This window comes from Chanodichthys erythropterus, chromosome 20, assembly GCF_024489055.1.
Source record: "Chanodichthys erythropterus isolate Z2021 chromosome 20, ASM2448905v1, whole genome shotgun sequence".
NCBI classification, from domain to species: domain Eukaryota; kingdom Metazoa; phylum Chordata; class Actinopteri; order Cypriniformes; family Xenocyprididae; genus Chanodichthys; species Chanodichthys erythropterus.
In genome coordinates this window covers 22,845,774-22,864,954 of record NC_090240.1, presented here as the reverse complement: position 1 = coordinate 22,864,954, position 19,181 = coordinate 22,845,774, and the positions used below count along the sequence as shown (strand labels likewise).

The window sequence follows — 19,181 nt, the reverse complement described above, 5'->3', positions numbered from 1 at the left end:
TGTTTTCAGTTTACATCTTGATGTTTTGTGTGTTTTTAACATTTTAATTTAGATAATGGTTACATTACTTTACTTTAATAATCTATTAATTTAAAGTCATCCTGCAGTCCCCTTGGAAGTTTGCTGAGGCTCCCTGGTTAAGAATCACTACTTTGCAGTGGAAGAATTTGTACTATTATTATGAAATAATTATGTACAAGAATGGGCAAATATAATAGAAATAAATAATATATGGACTGTAATGATAATGAGTAGGCCTACAGCATCCAAAATCAAAACCATAAACCAGATCCTTTAGAAAATCAAGAACAAAAAACGTCTCTCTTCTTCTTCTTCTTCTTTCTTTTTTACATAGGTTCCTGGGTATGTTACATCAAAATATTAAGGTAAACGTCCTTTGTAACTCATAGAAAAAAACATATCACTATTTCTATCATAAATAGTTTTCCTACAATCTAAAGAGATTAAAGTTCAAAGCTCATAGTTAAAAGTTTTGCTTGAAACTCTTTTGTTTGAAACACCAGACAGGCAAGTCACCAGAAACCATGCTACCACTTCCTGTGACACATTTTCATGTGCGAGAATGTCATACATCTCCAGCGTCCATCAAGAAACGCCTTATCGTCTTCAGTGAACGATGGAGTCCAACTCAACCTGTGAAACTGTCAATTTTAATTTTACGCACAAATTTTTGCCCTCAGTCTACGTGACTGTTTTCACACTTGGAGTAATTGGCAACTGCTTGGGACTGAAATCTGTGTATTATAACTGGAAGAAAATGGGAAATATAAACATATTTGTGGTCAACCTTTGCCTGGCAGACATTTTATATCTTTTCACTTTGCCTTATTTGGTGGTCTACTACGCATCCAACAGCAAGTGGATATTTGGAGATGCTTTCTGCAAGATTTTAAGATTGTGTTTCTGCATCAATCTATACGGCAGCATTGGTTTTCTCACGTGCATCAGCGTTTACCGGTATCTCGGCATCGTTCACACTTTGAGGGTTAAAGGCAGAATTGGAACAAAACACTCGGTGGTCATTGTTTTGCTGGTGTGGTTTTTGGTTTTTCTTCAGTGTCTGCCTGATATGTTTTTTGACAAAACCTCCAGCAACACAACAACTTGTTTTGACACAACTTCGGACCAGTACATAAGGGAATACCTGAAGTACAGCATCGGAAGGACGGTTGTTGGATTCGGACTCCCGTTGTTAATAACTGTATGCTGCTACGGACATGTGGCGTTTACTCTGATGACTAAGAAAGACATCGATGTCATCTTGAAACTGAGATGTCTCAGGCTGGTTGTTATCCTGACCCTGCTCTTCTCTATTTGTTTCATTCCTTATCATATTTTTAGAAATGTCAACCTGGCAACTCGAATCTCCAAGCTGGACGGCACGTGTAAGAAATGGTATTCTAATGTGTACATCTTAAACCAGGTTGGCAATGCATTGGCATGCATGAATAGTGTGATCAACCCACTGGTTTACCTCTTTAACAGTGACGAACTGCTAATGAAGTGTTTTATGAGGTGCAGACGAGCACGCCAATCTGCTGCGGTCCCTCTTGTGGGGGAATCTCCCTTTCAGAAGCATAATATTGACAGCATGGCCATGGGATGAATGGAGATTCTTTGTGTGATAACGTTGTTCTTGCCTCGAGGACATGACTGTTCGTCTAGATTATGTATAAAATTATTCTTATCTCGTTCATTTTGATGGTGCATGTGGTTATGACTGGTCCCTTTCTATCTCAGTAGGCCTATACATCTTGTGACAGGATTTGGCACTTACTGCCTCACTGTACTCTGTAAAACAGAGCTGAGTTTGTTCTTATTGTGTTTCAGTTCACAGCAAGGATAATCATAGCTAAATGTGACATATTTTTATGCAGCTGTTTTAAACAGCAATTGCAATGCTTACTTGCATGCACTGAATAATAGAAAATGCAGTTTTTTTATGTTTGCATACATATATTTTTATGTACAGTAAATTCAGCTGAACTTACTTCATAACTGAGATATTTGAGTTATGAACATTCATCAGTATTACAGAAAACTATGTAAAAAAGACATTAAGTAGGCCTACCAAAAATATGGGTTCACTTGGAACAAAGATAAATGTGGAGATATTTTAATATTTAATATAATATTATTACTATTTTATGAACATTTTAGTTTACTTTTGTAAGATAACTATTTTAGTACTGTGTTGTTAAAACAAAAGGCAGAAAAGTTATTCTTTATCCCATTATTGTCTTTATCACAGATTGTAAATGTGTATTATATGTTTTGTATGTCTTTGTTTTTTTTAGCATTAAAGTTTTTTTGTTTGTTTTTTTAATACCATGCATCACAAGATCAAAGTTAAGATCAAGTTAAAGCAATAAATAGTGAAGATTTTTTTTGTCAGTTTTGTCTAGAGCTTTTGGATATTTTTAATAGTTTAGTAGTTTATAGGTGATGCAATGAGATCCAGGCAGTCGAAGAAGTTGATGAAAAATTATTAATTTATTAAAGAGGAAAAAATTTAAATTACAAGAATGATTAATAAATGATAATAAAATGTAATAGCTGAGTACAGCGTTGATATAAAAGACCAGATGTCCAGCAATCAAAAGTCTAACATCTACAATAAGAGTTCTGAGTGTCTTCATCAGAAGATATCAAAAAGCTCGCCAAAATAGCAGACAGCAAGAAGTAAGGAGCAGAAGTGAAACTAACACAGACCAAGGTCAGTTATACACTGTACCTTAAAGGGTTAGTTCACCCAAAAATGAAAATTCTGTCATTTATTACTTACCCTCATGTCGTTTCACACCCGTAAAACACTTTCGTTAATCTTTGGAACACAAATTAAGATATTTTAGTTGAAATCCGATGGCTCCGTGAGGCCTCCATAGGGAGCAATTACACTTCCTCTGTCAAGATCCATAAAGGTAGCCTACTAAAAACATATTTAAATTCATGTGAGTACAGTGGCTCAATATTAATATTATAAAGAGACGAGAATACTTTTGGTGCAGCAAAAAAACAAAATAACGACTTATTTAGTGATGGCCGATTTCAAAACAGTGCTTCAGGAAGATTCGGAGCATAAATGAATCAGTGTATCGAATCATGAATCGGATCGCGGGTCAAACTGCTGAAATCACGTGACTTTGGTGCTCCGAACAGCAGATTCGACACACAGATTCACAATGCTCCGATGCTTTCTGAAGCAGTGTTTTGAAATCGGCCATCACTAAATAAGTCGTTATTTTGTTTTTTTGCCGCACCAAAAATATTCTCGTCGCTTTATGATATTAATATTGAGCCACTGTACTCACATGAACTGATTTAAATGTTTTTAGTACCTTTATGGATCTTGACAGAGGAAGTGACATTGCTCCCTATGGAGGCCTCACAGAGCCATCGGATTTCAACTTAAATATCTTAATTTGTATTCTGAAGATTAACGAAGGTCTTACGGGTGTGAAACAACACGAGGGTAAGTAATAAATGATAGAATTTTCATTGTTGGGTGACTAACCCTTTAAGCATAGGAAAACTTACATCTCACTTAAAGGTCTGTTTGGACTGATAAGATAGGTCAAACTAAACTTTCTGGTATGTCAGTGATATATGTCTTCCTGCTATAAGAATCGTGACTGGTTGTGACTGTCCCATGACAGTTAAAAATAAGCATGCAAGATGTGAGTTTAACACCTTTTTGAAACAACAGTTGTGCAAAGCTTGCACATTTCAAATATCAAGTCTTTAGCAAAATAGTATTGCTGGAAGGATGGAAAGATCGCTTCTGCAGTACATGGGAGGCGTCCAGTATCTAACCACAAAGAAGTACAAAACATATTGTCACATACGAACATTTGAAGAACAATTGAAGACCGCAAGCATACTCTTCAAACAAAAATATAATGAAAAATGAGCATAAATGTGTAGTAAATACATGATGAAGATAAATATATGCAGTAGGATTACATGAATATATGAAATTAAAGATAATATTGATAAATCATAAGCCATAAATGAGTAACATGAAATATGACTCAAATGCATGAATATGAATATTGGCCATTTTGGATACACCAATAGGGATGCACTGATATTAAAATCTTAGCAGATACCAACAAGACAAGTCATGCTAAAGTGATATTAAAATTCTATTCAGTCTAAAAAAATTAATACAATTAATACAACATTAATTACAAACATTGATGAGCTAAAACATCATGACCTGTCACAGGTGAAGTGAATTTCATTGATCATATAACAAGGCTATATATTAATTAAACCTAATGTGGTCTTTGGGGTCAATATTCGGGATAGATTACAAACCCGATTCCAAAAAAGTTGGGACACTGTACAAATTGTGAATAAAAACAATGCAATGATGTTTTTCAAATTTCAATATTTTATTCAGAATACAACATAGATGACATATCAAATGTTTAAACTGAGAAAATGTATCATTTTAAGGGAAAAATAAGTTTCATAGCATTAACACATCTCAAAAAAGTTGGGACAAGGCCATGTTTACCACTGTGTGGCATCCCCTCTTCTTTTTATAATAGTCTACAAACGTCTGGGGCATGGGCGTAGGCCCCCACCCCCCCTCCCCCAGAATTCTTTTGTTGTAAGATAGGTGATTTCCTTTTTTATTTCAGACTGTTGGCAATACAGAATATCACAATACAGAAGTGAATCTACTTCATCTCATTATATTGTATCCTGAGTCAGGATTCCTGACCCCGATATACCATCCATACTGTCCCTAAAGAGCTAGTATATCTGTATAATCTCAAATGCACTCTCAAAAAATAAAAATAAAAACCTGAGACTGTGTAATGCTGCACAACCAAACGTTTTATTAACAGAAATTATTATGTACATTAGTATTTACACTAACAAAAAATACTCTGCCACAAGGAAACAAATCTAAATAAATAAATATAATAACTTTTTCTATTATAAACACTGTCAAGAGAAATGGAATGTTCTCTTCCAAACAATTTGATAAAGATTTTAAAAGATATAATTAAAAGCAGAAAATTGCTGAACTTGGAGAATCTCTGGGGTCTATGAAGTTTTCATAAGACAAGACATATAAAATGCTGTGGGCTTGAGTGAAGTGTATACCACATCCTGTAAAAATTACAAATGTTGCATTATGTGTGTAGGTGAACATGGGTTCTGGGGAGAGAAATATTGTTGTGTGTAACTGATAAGAATGAAGACAGTTAGGAAATAAATGTCTAGCAAGGTAGAAATCTGCTAAAAATGTATAATAAAGAAATGTGTGTATTGCTTAAGCCATTGCTTTGAATACAAATGCATAGATGCAAGTAAAAAGGTGATAGACAAGTAACCTAGCAATTGACGCAAGAAGAAACCACATGTGCATAAATGAAGAGAAAAATGCGTCAAAAGAGAATATAAAAACAGGGGCCTCAAAAGCTCTAGGAGTAGTAGTAGAATTTTGTGTAGTTTTTGCTGCGCATACAAGCAAGCGGAAGCCGTCGCCAGACCACAACCCTCAGAAGATCAAAGAAGACACCTGATTTTCTTAGAGAAGAACATATATTGAATAGAGAAGAGGGTAAGCTTTAAAAATGTAATTATTTATCTGGCCCATGGAACTTCCAGCTTAGCTGGCATAGAGTGGTGAATTTAGCTTTTGCCTTTGCAAGAAATAATAAAATGAGAATGGGGACTGCCCTCAAACTCTGATAGTATTGTCTCAGTCTGTTTATTGTTGTAGAGTGAGAATCCATTTGGGGTATCAGAAGTTGACTGTCTGAAAAAGATTAGACCCTGAGACAAGTAGACAAGTAGACCCTGAGATAATATAATCTAAGAAGAAAATATTATATGCCTACCTGACTCCTCCTGAATCTATAAAGGTAAACTTTTTACAGGAGTTGAGTAATATGAATAGATGAATTGGCTCGTGACCAAGATAGTGTTACTTGGTCGCGGCAGAAACCACCCAGGGGGTGACGCGGCACAACACTATTTACCCTCCAGTACACTCACGTTAATACCTGGGAATGTGAAATGCTGAACAACCATACGGTTTATTAACAAACAAACATAATTTACTATGTGCGTTAGTAGCCTATTTATACTTAAAAAAAAACGCTGTTGCAAGAGGTAGACTTTGAGAACTTTTGGAGCATAATAATAAACCAAAAAACAAAGCAGAAAAAAATCTTTATTCTACTCTTTGGCACTCAAAATTATAAGTCCATTATGGCTAATTTCCACATTTTGCTTTACACATAAGAAGCTTGTCCCCTATGCAAATGCAGGGGACAAGCTTCTTATGTGGAAAGTAAAATGTGGAAAGTAGCCATAATGGAGTTATAATTTGTCCCCTTTATGTCCCTTTTCTTCTTCTTGGGTGGCATCTACAAAGTACAAAAAGGGGCAAAAAAACGGAATATTAAAATGTTTTTACTCTGGCCTTTGTATGTGGCAGAGAGACAGTAACTTACCGTTGGCGTCATCAACATGCGCGCGTGCACACACACCACCCGCTCGCTCCTAGTGCAAGCACAAAAGTAGTCCCGGCCCGCGCGTGTAGCCTGTCAGATACCCCGCCACCAATCAAATTACGGCGTTTCTTGTACTGTCGTGGTCCTGGCCATTAGAATCGATCCAAATAGCAGTGCAAAGATCCAAATAGCAGTTCAAAGGAGCTTGCTAAATATTGGTGGGGACAAATTTGTCATCTCAAAATATTAATAGGGACTAGTACCTAGCGTCCCCCCCTAAACCTATGCCCATGGTCTGGGGACTAAGGAGACAAGTTGCTCAAGTTTAGGAATAGGAATGTTGTCCCATTCTTATCTAATACAGGCTTCTAGTTGCTCAACTGTTTTAGGTCTTCTTTGTCGCATCTTCCTCTTTATGATGCGCCAAATGTTTTCTACGGGTGAAAGATCTGGACTGCAGGCTGGCCATTTCAGTACCCAGATCCTTCTTCTACGCAGCCACGATGTTGTAATTGATGCAGTATGTGGTCTGGCATTGTCATGTTGGAAAATGCAAGGTCTTCCCTGAAAGAGACGGTGTCTGGATGGGAGCATATGTTGTTCTAGAACTTGGATATACCTTTCAGGATTGATGGTGCCTTTCCAGATGTGTAAGCTGCCCATGCCACACGCACTCATGCAACCCCATACCATCAGAGATGCAGGCTTCTGAACTGAGCGCTGATAACAACTTGGGTTGTCCTTGTCCTCTTTAGTCCGGATGACATGGCGTCCCAGTTTTCCAAAAAGAACTTCAAATTTTGATCCGTCTGACCACAGAACAGTTTTCCACTTTGCCACAGTCCATTTTAAATGAGCCTTGGCCCAGAGAAAACGCCTGCGCTTCTGGATCATGTTTAGATATGGCTTCTTTTTTGACCTATAGAGTTTTAGCCAGCAACGGCGAAAAGCACGGTGGATTATGTTCACCGAAAATGTTTTCTGGAAGTATTCCTGAGCCCATGTTGTGATTTCAATTACAGTAGCATTCCTGTATGTGATGCAGTGCCGTCTAAGGGCCTGAAGATCACGGGCATCCAGTATGGTTTTCTGGCCTTGACCCTTACGCACAGAGATTGTTCCAGATTCTCTGAATTTTTGGATGATATTATGCACTGTAGATGATGATAACTTCGAACTCTTTGCAATTTTTCTCTGAGAAACTCCTTTCTGATATTGCTCCACTATTTTTCGCCGCAGCATTGGGGGAATTGGTGATCCTCTGCCCATCTTGACTTCTGAGAGACACTGCCACTCTGAGGCCATGTCCACACTAATACGTTTTCGTTTGAAAACGTATATTTTTCTCTCCGTTTTGGCCTTCCGTCCACACTGAGACGGCGTTTTAAGTCAACGAAAACATAGCTTTTGGAAAACGCTCTCCAAAGTGGATAAATTTGAAAACGCTGTCTTCGCGTCATAGTGTGGACTGTGAAAACGGAGGCTGCATTTTTAGTCATGTGATGCAGTCATATGACCAATTCAGCCAAGACACGTCTCCCAGTCTACATTCTCGCTTGCTTTGGCCACTTTATACTCCTGTGTTACTTGCAGCAACAACTCCACCTCACTGTCGGTCCATTTAAAAAACTCAGTGCCTTTCCTTGACATTGCCTCAAAGTTTCAAAGAGCCGGAAAGTAAATAAACGCCTAGCGGGAATGACGCAGGTCGAAGCTTTACTCATGCGCAGTAGGGGGATGTAAGCGTTTTCATACGATTCAGTGTGGATGAGCAACTTTTGGAAAACGTTTGAAAATGATAGTGTGGACGCGGAGCATTTTAGACGAAAACTCTGTTTTCAAATATATCCGGATTAGTGTAGACGTAGCCTGAGAGGCTCTTTTTATACCCAATCATGTTGCCAATTGACCTAATAAGTTGCAAATTGGTCCTCCAGCTGTTTCTTATATGTACATTTAACTTTTCCAGCCTCTTATTGGTACCTGTCCCAACTTTTTTGGAATGTGTAGCTCTCATGAAATCCAAAATGAGCCAATATTTGGCATGACATTTCAAAATGTCTCACTTTCAACATTTGATATGTTATCTATATTCTATAAAATATATAAAATATAAGTTTATGAGATTTTTAAATTATTGCATTCCTTTTTTATTCACAATTTGTACAGTGTCCCAACTTTTTTGGAATCGGGTTTTTAGATGGTAAGCAAACAATCAGTTCTTATAATCAATGTGTTTGATGCAGGAGAAATTGGCAGTAATAAAGATCTGAACAACTTTTGTTCCCTGGTGGAAGTGGACTCTTTCAGCAGGATAATGCACCCTGCCACAAGGCACTAATGATAAAGAGTTCAAGGTGTTGCCTCGGCCTCCGAATTCTCCAAATCTCAATCCAGCAGAGTATCTGTGGCATGTGCTGGACCAACAAGTTTGATCCACGGCGGTTCCCCCTCGCAACCTACAGGACTTGAAGGATCTGCTGCTAACGTCTTGGTGATAGATACCACAGGACCTTCAGGGGTCTTGTAGAGTCCATGACTCAGAGGGTTGGCGCTGTTTTGGCAGCATTTGAAAGGACCAACTGCCTACAAGGCAGGTGTATATCCAATAGCCTATGGGCAGATACCAATACATTTAAAAACAATTCAGGTATTAATGGCCAATATGGCAGTGATATCATGCATCCCTAGACTTACTGGCTGCCTCTGGATTTTATAACCATTATTGTTCAGATTAAAAGACCACCTGATCAAATATATTATTGACAAATAAAACATAATACTGACATATAGGCTACTGGTGTTTACTGTATGTAAACTAAATGACTGTGTGTGGCTAGTGGATTAAAAGCATAAAGATTAAAATACAGCAACATAACCCTAGCTGTTGTTGTGAGTAGCCTGTGTTCTCTGAGCTTGTGAACTCAGACTGGCAGACATTAAAGGACAAGGCCAGACAGCACAGATCATATGTCTATTGGGTGGGGGGCTGATACACAAGCTTCTCTCGTTCAGTTACATTAAAACGAGCTTCTGAAATGCATCACACCGCTCATGACACAAGTCGGGGATCAATATTTACAGATCTTCTAGTTTTCCCTAATGATGGATGCATTTCCGAAGGACTTCTTCAGACGAACCCGCTGTGACAGTGCTGGTGAGTTCAAAGAAGCACGACGGAACGTCGGAGTGTGAACAGGCAACAGATGAATAGTACTGGGATAGCTTGCTGGGAAAGCATAAGCTGTCAGGATTAGGCTTTGTTTAATGTTGATGATTTTAATTTTGGCTGGTGGATTATTGCCATCTGGTTCTACAGTTTGCTACATGGAGCTACAATTTAGTAGAGAACCAGCAGTTAAAATGATTAACTTGTTTATTTCAGTCACTACAAGTAGCACATGTGGTCATGAGTGTAGTATGTGTTCTCAAGGAAGCTCTCTCGTGGCAAAGATATCAGATATCAGAGTGCACACTCATTGCTGTACCAGCTGCCTCTTATCTCAGGAAGCCTCCTGAGATATTAATATGGTTGTCTTTGAACCATACTTCACAGCAAACATACAAACAAGAATATTAAGACCAAACATCAATGGACATCAATTTGTGGATGTCAAATGGACATCAAGTTTGTGACGTCAGTCTGATTTGCATTTTTGATGTTAATTTGATGGGTTTTTTTAAACATCAGTGAGTGAATGTCAAATGGACGTCAAGTTTTTGACATCAGCTTGATGTGCATTTTTTACATCAACTTGATGTGCATTTTTAAACATCAATTGTACGTCAGTGTGTAGATGTCAAATGGACGTCATGTTTTTAATGTCAATTTGATGGGTTTTTTAAACATCAATTAGACATCAGTGAGTGAATGTCAAATGGATTTCAAGTTTGTTACGTCAGTCTGATTTGCATTTTTGATGTTAATTTGATGTTTTTTTTTAAACATCAATTGTACGTCAGTGTGTGGATGTCAAATGGACGTCATGTTTTTAACATCAGCTTGATGTGCATTTTTGACATCAACTTGATGTTTTTTTTTAAACATCAATTGTACGTCAGTGTGTGGATGTCAAATGGACGTCATGTTTTTAAAGTCAATTTGATGGGTTTTTTTTAAACATCATTTAGACATCAGTGAGTGAATGTCAAATGGATTTCAAGTTTGTTACGTCAGTCTGATTTGCATTTTTGATGTTAATTTGATGGGGTTTTTTTAAACATCAATTCGACGTCATTGTGTGGATGTCAAATGGACGTCATGTTTTTAACATCAATTTGATGGTTTTTTTTTTAAACATCATTTAGACATCAGTGAGTGAATGTCAAATGGATTTCAAGTTTGTTACGTCAGTCTGATTTGCATTTTTGATGTTAATTTGATGGGGGTTTTTTAAACATCAATTCGACGTCATTGTGTGGATGTCAAATGGTCGTCATGTTTTTAACGTCAATTTGATGGGTTTTTTTTAAACATCATTTAGACATCAGTGAGTGAATGTCAAATGGACGTCAAGTTTTTGACATCAGTTTGGTTTGCATTTTTGACATCAATTTGATGTTTTTTTCAAACCTCTTAGAGCGAATTGACAAATAAATAACAGTGTACTTATATTTTAGAGCTGTCGGGGCGGATTTTGCCCATGCGTGTCACAGTATATGAGTACACGGAAAAAAGCAGCTCCTGGTTGAAAAAAACAAATATTATTTTTGATAAGAGACTTTGTACATTAGGCTAGATAAGAGCATTGATGACTATATTTCCAATGACTATATCTGAAGAGCAATCACACACGCATCTGTTTTTTTCCTGCAGGTTTTAACATTTCAACATCCTGCCTGTGTGCTATACAGCATAATGTTGTCACTACATCACAGCAGCCCTATCTTAAATTAATATGTGCTCTATTCTTCATCACGGCAGGCTGTCTGCTAAGGAGATGTTACATTATTAAGGCTGTGATATCAAATGACACATGGTGATAAGGCAACAACCTGAAATCAGGCACATGCAGAATCAGACAAGACACACTTGAAGGCCTAAATCTGTCTGCAGTCTTACTTAATCTTATTTACCACATCCTGACCTAGCTGCTTTTGAACTAGGCCTCATTGTGTTACAGTTACGTGATGCTAAATGGGTCATGAATTTGGATTATGTTCATTTGAAATGTGAGGATAACCGTGTTTACAATGCATTTTAGAAGATATTTGTAAACTTTAATAAAGGATAAAACTGAATGAATAAATACTGTAGATCAAAACCATTATAATGTGATCTTTCTCTCGCTTTACACACACACACACACACACACACACACACGTACGTACGTGTGTATATTATATATATATATATATAATATGCTTTTTTTAAATCAAATTTTATTGTTTTGCAAGAGAACTTTGCAAATGAAGACACTACATTCTAATTAAGTCTTATTGTGACAGTTTCTAAAATATATATGGCAACATATCTGAACATAATGTTTTATTTTTATTTAGAAATGGCTATCATTTTTCTCATGAAGCCAAAAGTGACAGACTCAAAGCCTCCAAAGGGTTAATTAAGTCAATTACCAATGGCAGCCAGGATTCTGTCTCTCCACTGTGCCAAACCTGTCTCTCCTCCCAACTTATCCCGCCTCAGTCAGGTGACCTGGGGTTGATGGGAACCCAGCCATGTGTTCTCAGTTCCTAAACACACAGTCAGCAGCGCAGGGCCCAACGACATGTCCTCCGAGCAGAAGGAGCTCACACAAACACCTTTGCTCAAGATATGGGTGCCGTGGATGAGCAGTTCTCTAAGCCAGAGGAGAGGCTGTAAGTGAGGGAATATCTTAATTTCAACTGCCTTTCCTTCTCTTTTTCGCTATTTGCTTTTTCTCTCACCTCTCAAGTGGTAACCTCTTGTAGATGATCAACCCGGGTGTTGTGAACTTCAGCCCTGCCTGCTTCCTTAGTCTGCATTTGATAACATTGCCTCTTGAAGCAGCAAGTTGTGTTCTTGAGAGCTTTGTTTCTTCAGTTGTGGCAACGGAATGAAAAGTGCTGGAGTTGGCTTCAAGACTTATGTGATTCCTTGGTTGCTGTGGGATGTTCTTTCATTAGTTTTTATACATTCAGCCTCTCTTCACCTGAATAACCCTGCTGTCTCAGTACAAATCAGTATAGAATTTCAGTACAAATCAGTATAGAATTAATGGCAATGTATAGGTTTTAGTGCAGAATTTAATGGGTTCTTGTGTGTTCTTTTGATACTGCCATATGCCAGTCCTCTTCTTGTACCTCATTCATTCTTCATTCCGGCTATCAAATTGATTTTATATTGACATCATCTTGTGAATGCATATAGAACATCTTCAACCTTGCGTTCAAACCATACTCAGACTTTAACGTCAGTGTTTTCAACTGGTCCACAGCTTCACGACCCCAGTTTACAAACTGTCCTACAATGATTGTGATGGTTGGACTGCCAGCGAGGGGAAAGACCTATATCTCCAAAAAGTTAACCCGGTACCTAAATTGGATTGGAGTCCCAACTCAAGGTGAGCGTATTAAGTTAATGATCAGCTCTTAATGGCAAGCATTGTTTATGTTTGTAGTATATATATATAATACATATATATATATATATATATATTGTAATTTATATATGTAATTATACATAGATAGATAGATATAGATATATAAAACATATTAATTTCATTGTGATGTTGTATGCAAAGTCTTTAATTTGGGTCAGTATCGAAGAGAGGTTGTGCAGACGTACAAGAACTATGAATTTTTTCGTCCGGACAATGAGGAGGCCATGAAAATCCGCAGGTAAAATACATTTAAGATGACTATATATAGCTTCTAAATAACAAGATTACGTTTGAGCTCTGTCTGTCACTGTGAGGACTGAATTTGTCTTTTGTACATAATGTATATCCGTCATGTGTTCAGAGCCTGTGCCTCAAGCGCTCTTAAGGACATCGCCAATTACTTCGATAAGGAGCAGGGACAAGTAGCAGTGAGTCAAGAATGTAATGGATAACAGTTCTGCTGTCTGTCCAAGCTATTAAGATTATTAGATTAGTTTGGAAGAGATTAGTTTGGTTATATGATTAGTTTGGAATTCTGCACACTCTTATTGAGGGGTCGACAAATTTTTAAGATGCAAATCAATCTTTGACAAATACTCTTCACAGGTGTTTGATGCTACCAATACCACAAGGGATAGAAGAGGGGTTATCATCAGTTTTGCAAAGGAGAAGGGCTACAAGGCAGGTGCAGCAGGGTTTTATTAATTCAACAGCTTGCTTTATGGAAGTCTGCCTATTCTTCACATTGCATTCATTTTGATGATTTGTGAGATTTTACTTAAAAATGGTAGCTTTCCAAGATCTTCCAAGATTTTTAAAGATATATGAATTAAGGTATTTATTAATGTAAAATGCTTAAACCAGAGCCATTGCCCAAGGGGGAGCCTCTTCGATTAAAATGTTATAGGATGTCAATGGGTAGACTGCCTGCCCATCAATCTTAAACATTTGTTTTCATTAAATATCAATTCTAGATTGAGCTATTTTTGGATTACTTAAAACAGCTGTTTTAAAGACAAGGGCTGGCAGGGATTATTTCATCACCTATTCATTATGAAAACAGTTAAACTACTGTCACACTTTAATATTTTCAAACCAAAATTTCATAGAAAATGTTTGTGTCCAGGTGTTTTTCATTGAGTCAATTTGCGACGACCCAGAAATCATTGAGGCAAATATAATGGTAAGATTGTTTTATTAAACTATTAATGTGAAACTATTAAAAATATAATAATATATTATTATTATTTGCTTGTTTGTTTTATTTAATGGATTTTGACAGCAAGTAAAATTAAGCAGCCCAGATTATGAAAACTACGACAAAGAGGAAGCATTGGTGGACTTTCTGAATCGTATCGATTGTTACAAAATGTCCTATGTCTCCCTGGATGAGGAAAAAGACAGGTACAGTGCTGCCAAATTTAATGAGATGTTATTGTATAACTGCCAACTATTACATACAATATATAATTACATTTCTTCTAGGTCTCTTTTGCTGTCTTACCTCCCCTCTGTTTTGTAGGCACCTCTCCTTCATTAAGATCTTTAACGTGGGATCCAGGTACCTCGTAAACCGGGTCCAGGATCACATTCAGAGTCGTATCGTGTATTACCTCATGAACATCCACGTCACTCCACGATCCATCTATCTGAGCCGCCATGGAGAAAGTGAGCTCAACCTGCTGGGACGAATCGGTGGAGACTCAGGCCTCTCCTCACAGGGCCAAAAGGTGATTTCAATGAACTAAACATAAAATCTGTAAAAAGTTTACACTTCATTGTGTCAAAAAAGTGTACTGATGTTGATGGTAAACTGTTACATCCACATTAAAAAAATTTTTGTTTCGAAATGCCCTCTGTGCACACTAGCATTTTCATGCGTTTTTTAAAAGTTGCTTGACCACACTGAAACATCTTACTGCGTATGTATAAATTGAAATAAAAGCTCACTGAGATGATACCAAAAGTGCCGACATAAAGTTCACACATAAGTCTTCTGGAACAAGCATTTTATTTGCAGAATATCCCACTTCTCACTGGTGTGTCCAGGTTACACTCAAAATCCATGGTCTAATACGCAGTTTTAATTGTTTTGCTGCAGGATAACAATTGTGAGAAAAAATGTATGTCATATTTGCAGCAATGTAGTATGAAGATTGTATCTTTAACAGCACTATGAAAGTGTATAGCAGGCACAGCAATGATAATACAACCTATGGGTACAATAAGCGTCACTTGACTAAAAATCCATCATTGTTTTTGAATACATCCATTTTCAGAGTCCACACTAGAATGCAAAAATGCTGTTTCAAATGTATCCACTTGGAAAAGCTCAATTTTTGTAGAGAAAAATATGTGTTTTCAAATTTTTCTCAATTAAAGGGATAGTTCACCCAAAAATGAAAATTCTGTCATTAATTACTCACCTTCATGTCGTTCTACACCTTTGTTCATCTTCGGAACAAAAATTAAGATACTTTTTGATAAAATCCGATGGCTCAGTGAGGCCACAGTCAGTGAGTGTGTAACAAACTGCCAAAGTCACGTGATCTTAGTAAACTTATGTTACGTCATAAGTGTTTTGAAATTTCAGTGGTTCACCACTGGGGGGCGTGACTTTGGCAGTTTGATACACGCTCCGAATCACTGATTCAAAACAAAAGATTCGTAAAGCTTCGAAGCTTCATGAAGCAGTGTTTTGAAATCGCTCATCACTAGATAATATTGAATATAGTCATTATTTCATTTTTTGGCACACAAAAGCTATTCTTGTCGCTTCATAACATTAAGGTTGAACCACTGTAGTCACAGGAACTGTTTTAAATATGTTTTTAGTAGTTTTCTGGGTATCTGAAAGTGTTAATTATCTTGCTAGCAATGGAGGCCTCACTGAGCTATCGGATTTTATCAAAAATACCTTAATTTGTGTTCCAAAAATGAACAAAGGTGTAGAACTACATGAGGGTGAGTAATTAATGACACAATTTCCATTTTTGGGTGAACTAACCCTTTAATGTGGACGTAGCTTAAAGTCACCATGAAATCAAGATTGACAGTTCTTGTTTTTTTATGGAATATTACAGCATTTATCAGTCATAAGTTGTTTATCAGTGTGCATCTCATGATCTTTAATCAAAATAATTTCCCCTCCCACTTGCAACGACATTTAATCTCTTCTCTGATGACATGTTTACCTGTGCGAGGGCGGGATAACCTGTCCCTCATATGACATCACAGCAATAGCAAACCACAACCATCCAACAATTCAATCAATTCCCGATGGACTAAATAATGTCCTGCCCTACATTTTTTTCTTGTTCAATTTGAACTGATATACATCTCATTAGGAAAGAAAAGACTTTTGCAACTTCTAGAATAAAAAGATTGATTTGAACCTTCCTTGAACACAAAGATTAGAATTGCATCTATCTCATTACTCAGTATGCTCGGGCCCTCTCAGAGTTCATCAGAGGTCAATCCATCAAGGACCTGAAGGTGTGGACCAGCCACATGAGAAGGACCATACAGACAGCAGAGGCACTGGGCGTCCCATATGAACAGTGGAAGGCGTTGAATGAAATCGATGCGGTAAGCTAGTTGTATGCACATGAACTGCATATGTACCAGAGTTCAATTGTTTTTTCTTTACATTTTAAGGGTGTATGTGAAGAGATGACATATGAGGAGATTCAGGCAACCCATCCAGAGGAGTTTGCCTTAAGAGACCAGGACAAGTACCGCTACCGATATCCAAAGGGTGAAGTGAGTCCCGTCCACAACGCAAATGAGTTTGTGTGGAAATATATCGAGAAATATGCCATTTTCTGTGTTCTGCAGTCATATGAAGACCTGGTGCACCGTCTAGAGCCAGTCATAATGGAGCTTGAGAGACAAGAGAATGTGCTGGTCATCTGCCATCAGGCAGTCATGCGTTGTCTACTGGCCTACTTTCTGGACAAAAGTGCAGGTCTAAACCAAAAGCAACCAACCACTGCTTGTCACAGACTATGAAACGCAATTTGTCACCGTGATAGCATAATTTTTTGCCAATTATACATCTTTTATTTGTCCTCAGATGATCTACCATATCTAAAGTGTCCTCTGCATACTGTTCTCAAACTGACTCCATTAGCTTACGGTGAGTAGCCATAGCTGTGGTTTTATTTCAAACATAATTTGGGTTTCTGCTATGTTGAAAAGGTGTGGAAATCCCTTGTTTTAGGGACCTTTGTTTCGTTTGAGAGAACTAGATCTAAGTTGATATAGTTAGTTAAATGATTATCTAAGATAAAAATGAAAAGTAGCTAGTAGCACCTGTTCAACCTTCTTGACAGTATCCAACAAGAAAAACAACAACATTCCAAATTACATTTGGTTTATTGGATGCAATCCTGTTACCACATGATTTTCTCTTAATACAAATGACTTCGTTTATTTTGTACCCCATTCATGGAATGTGCTACATATACTTGATGCAATAAATACTGTCATGTGTTCTTTTATGCCCTCCTTGTAGGATGCAAAGTGGAGTCCTTCTATTTGAACGTCCAAGCAGTGAACACTCACAGGGACAAACCCACAGTAAGTCATGAAACCCTATGGAATGAGGATTTTTAAACTGCGATGAGTGTCTAAAAGGGATTTCTTGTTTGCATTGCAGAATGTGAATATCGCAAGAAAGCCAGAAGAAGCACTCCGGACTGTACCTGAACATCTATAATCATTAAAAAAATCTCAAATTTCTCATTTTTGCACAATTAATCTACACATACTGTATATAGATTGTGTAAATGGATAGCAAGGTGGGAGGAAGAATATAGAAGGGCATAATTATGTGTTTTCATTAAGATTACCAAGACTTAAGAACACGATGTGGTATTTTTTTTAAAGGTGCTGTAGAACGCATTTTCACAAGATGTAATATAATTCTAAGGTGTCCCCTGAATGTGTCTGTGAAGTGTCAGCTCAAAATACACCATAGATTTTTTTTTATTCATTTGTTTAACTGCCTATTTTGGGGCATCATTAAATATGCACCGATTCAGCTCGCGGCCCCTTTAAATTATTGCGCTCCCCGCCCCCGAGCTCGTGACTCTAATACATTGCATAAACAAAGTTCACACAGCTAATATAACCTTCAAAATGGATCTTTACAAAGTGTTTGTCATGCAGCATGTCTAATCGCGTAAGTATGGTATTTATTTGGATGTTTACATTTGATTCTGAATTAATTTGTGGCTGTGCTCCGTGGCTAACGGCTATTGCTACACTGTTGGAGAGATTTATAAAGAATGAAGTTGTGTTTATGCATTATACAGACTGAAAGTGTTTAAAAAATTAAATAACGACAGTCTTGTCTCCGCGAATACAGTAAGAAACGATGGTAACTTTAACCACATTTAACAGTACATTAGCAACATGCTAACGAAACATTTAGAAAGACAATTTACAAATATCACTAAAAATACCATGATATCATGGATCATGTCAGTTATTATTGCTCCATCTGCCATTTTTCGCTATTGTCCTTGCTTGCTTACCTAGTCTGTTGATTCAGTTGGCACATCCAGACATCCTGCCCTTGTCTAATGCCTTGAATGGCTGGTATATGCAAATATTGGGGTCATACATATTAATGATCCCGACTGTTACGTAACAGTCGGTGTTATGTTGAGATTCGCCTGTTCTTCGGAGGTCTTTTAAATAAATGAGATTTACACAAGAAGGAGGAAACAATGGTGTTTGAGACTCACTGTATGTCATTTCAATGTACTGAACTCTTGTTATTAAACTATTCCAAGGTAAATTCATTTTTCCATTCTATGGTACCTTTAAATATAATTTGCCATTAAATATTTTGCAATAAATTTGAAAATACAGGACATTATTTTTAAATTAAGTTTTTATAAGACTTTTGGATCCAAACTTGGGTTTTTCCAACTAAACTTTAAAAATCAAGTATTTTGTTGATAAGATGGAAATATTGCAACTAAAGAGTGAGAATGACCTTTTCTTACTATAAATGTTTAGTTAGAACAGGTGAAATCCCTATTGTATGAATGAGAATGTAGCCTTTATTTAATTTGGCTGTTTTAAT

The 19,181-nt window shown here is 37.1% G+C and overlaps 2 protein-coding genes across 10 annotated transcripts; both read left to right on the top strand.

The window, feature by feature from the left end:
* Positions 1 to 612: 612 nt before the first annotated feature.
* On the top strand, positions 613 to 2,353 carry si:dkey-78k11.9 (P2Y purinoceptor 1). Its single transcript, XM_067371597.1, has one exon. It carries the CDS (start codon positions 638 to 640, stop codon positions 1,625 to 1,627), a length of 990 nt encoding a protein of 329 aa, XP_067227698.1. The 5' UTR covers positions 613 to 637; the 3' UTR covers positions 1,628 to 2,353.
* A 981-nt stretch (positions 2,354 to 3,334) lies between these two features.
* Positions 3,335 to 18,879, top strand: pfkfb1 (6-phosphofructo-2-kinase/fructose-2,6-biphosphatase 1). Of its 9 annotated transcripts, none has more exons than XM_067371567.1 (14): positions 3,335 to 3,493; positions 12,920 to 13,045; positions 13,226 to 13,322; positions 13,446 to 13,512; positions 13,691 to 13,765; positions 14,211 to 14,267; positions 14,367 to 14,488; positions 14,607 to 14,814; positions 16,526 to 16,672; positions 16,742 to 16,846; positions 16,922 to 17,051; positions 17,160 to 17,222; positions 17,601 to 17,665; positions 17,745 to 18,879. In XM_067371567.1, the coding sequence occupies exons 1-14, from the start codon at positions 3,364 to 3,366 to the stop codon at positions 17,802 to 17,804; spliced, it is 1,452 nt and encodes a 483-aa protein (XP_067227668.1). In that variant the 5' UTR covers positions 3,335 to 3,363; the 3' UTR covers positions 17,805 to 18,879. The 9 variants fall into 9 exon arrangements, with proteins under 9 accessions (XP_067227668.1, XP_067227670.1, XP_067227669.1 ...); XM_067371569.1 differs by lacking the exon at positions 3,335 to 3,493 and adding an exon at positions 9,492 to 9,657; XM_067371568.1 differs by lacking the exon at positions 3,335 to 3,493 and adding an exon at positions 12,148 to 12,320.
* Positions 18,880 to 19,181: the final 302 nt, after the last annotated feature.

Coding starts and splice junctions, on each gene's coding strand:
- si:dkey-78k11.9 (XM_067371597.1), top strand. CDS start 638: ATGGAGTCCAACTCAACCTGTGAAACTGTCAATTTTAATTTTACGCAC.
- pfkfb1 (XM_067371567.1), top strand. CDS start 3,364: ATGGATCTTGACAGAGGAAGTGACATTGCTCCCTATGGAGGCCTCACA. Junction 13,513..13,690: donor AGGAGCAGGGACAAGTAGCA/GTGAGTCAAGAA, acceptor TACTCTTCACAG/GTGTTTGATGCTACCAATAC. Junction 17,223..17,600: donor ACTGACTCCATTAGCTTACG/GTGAGTAGCCAT, acceptor CCCTCCTTGTAG/GATGCAAAGTGGAGTCCTTC.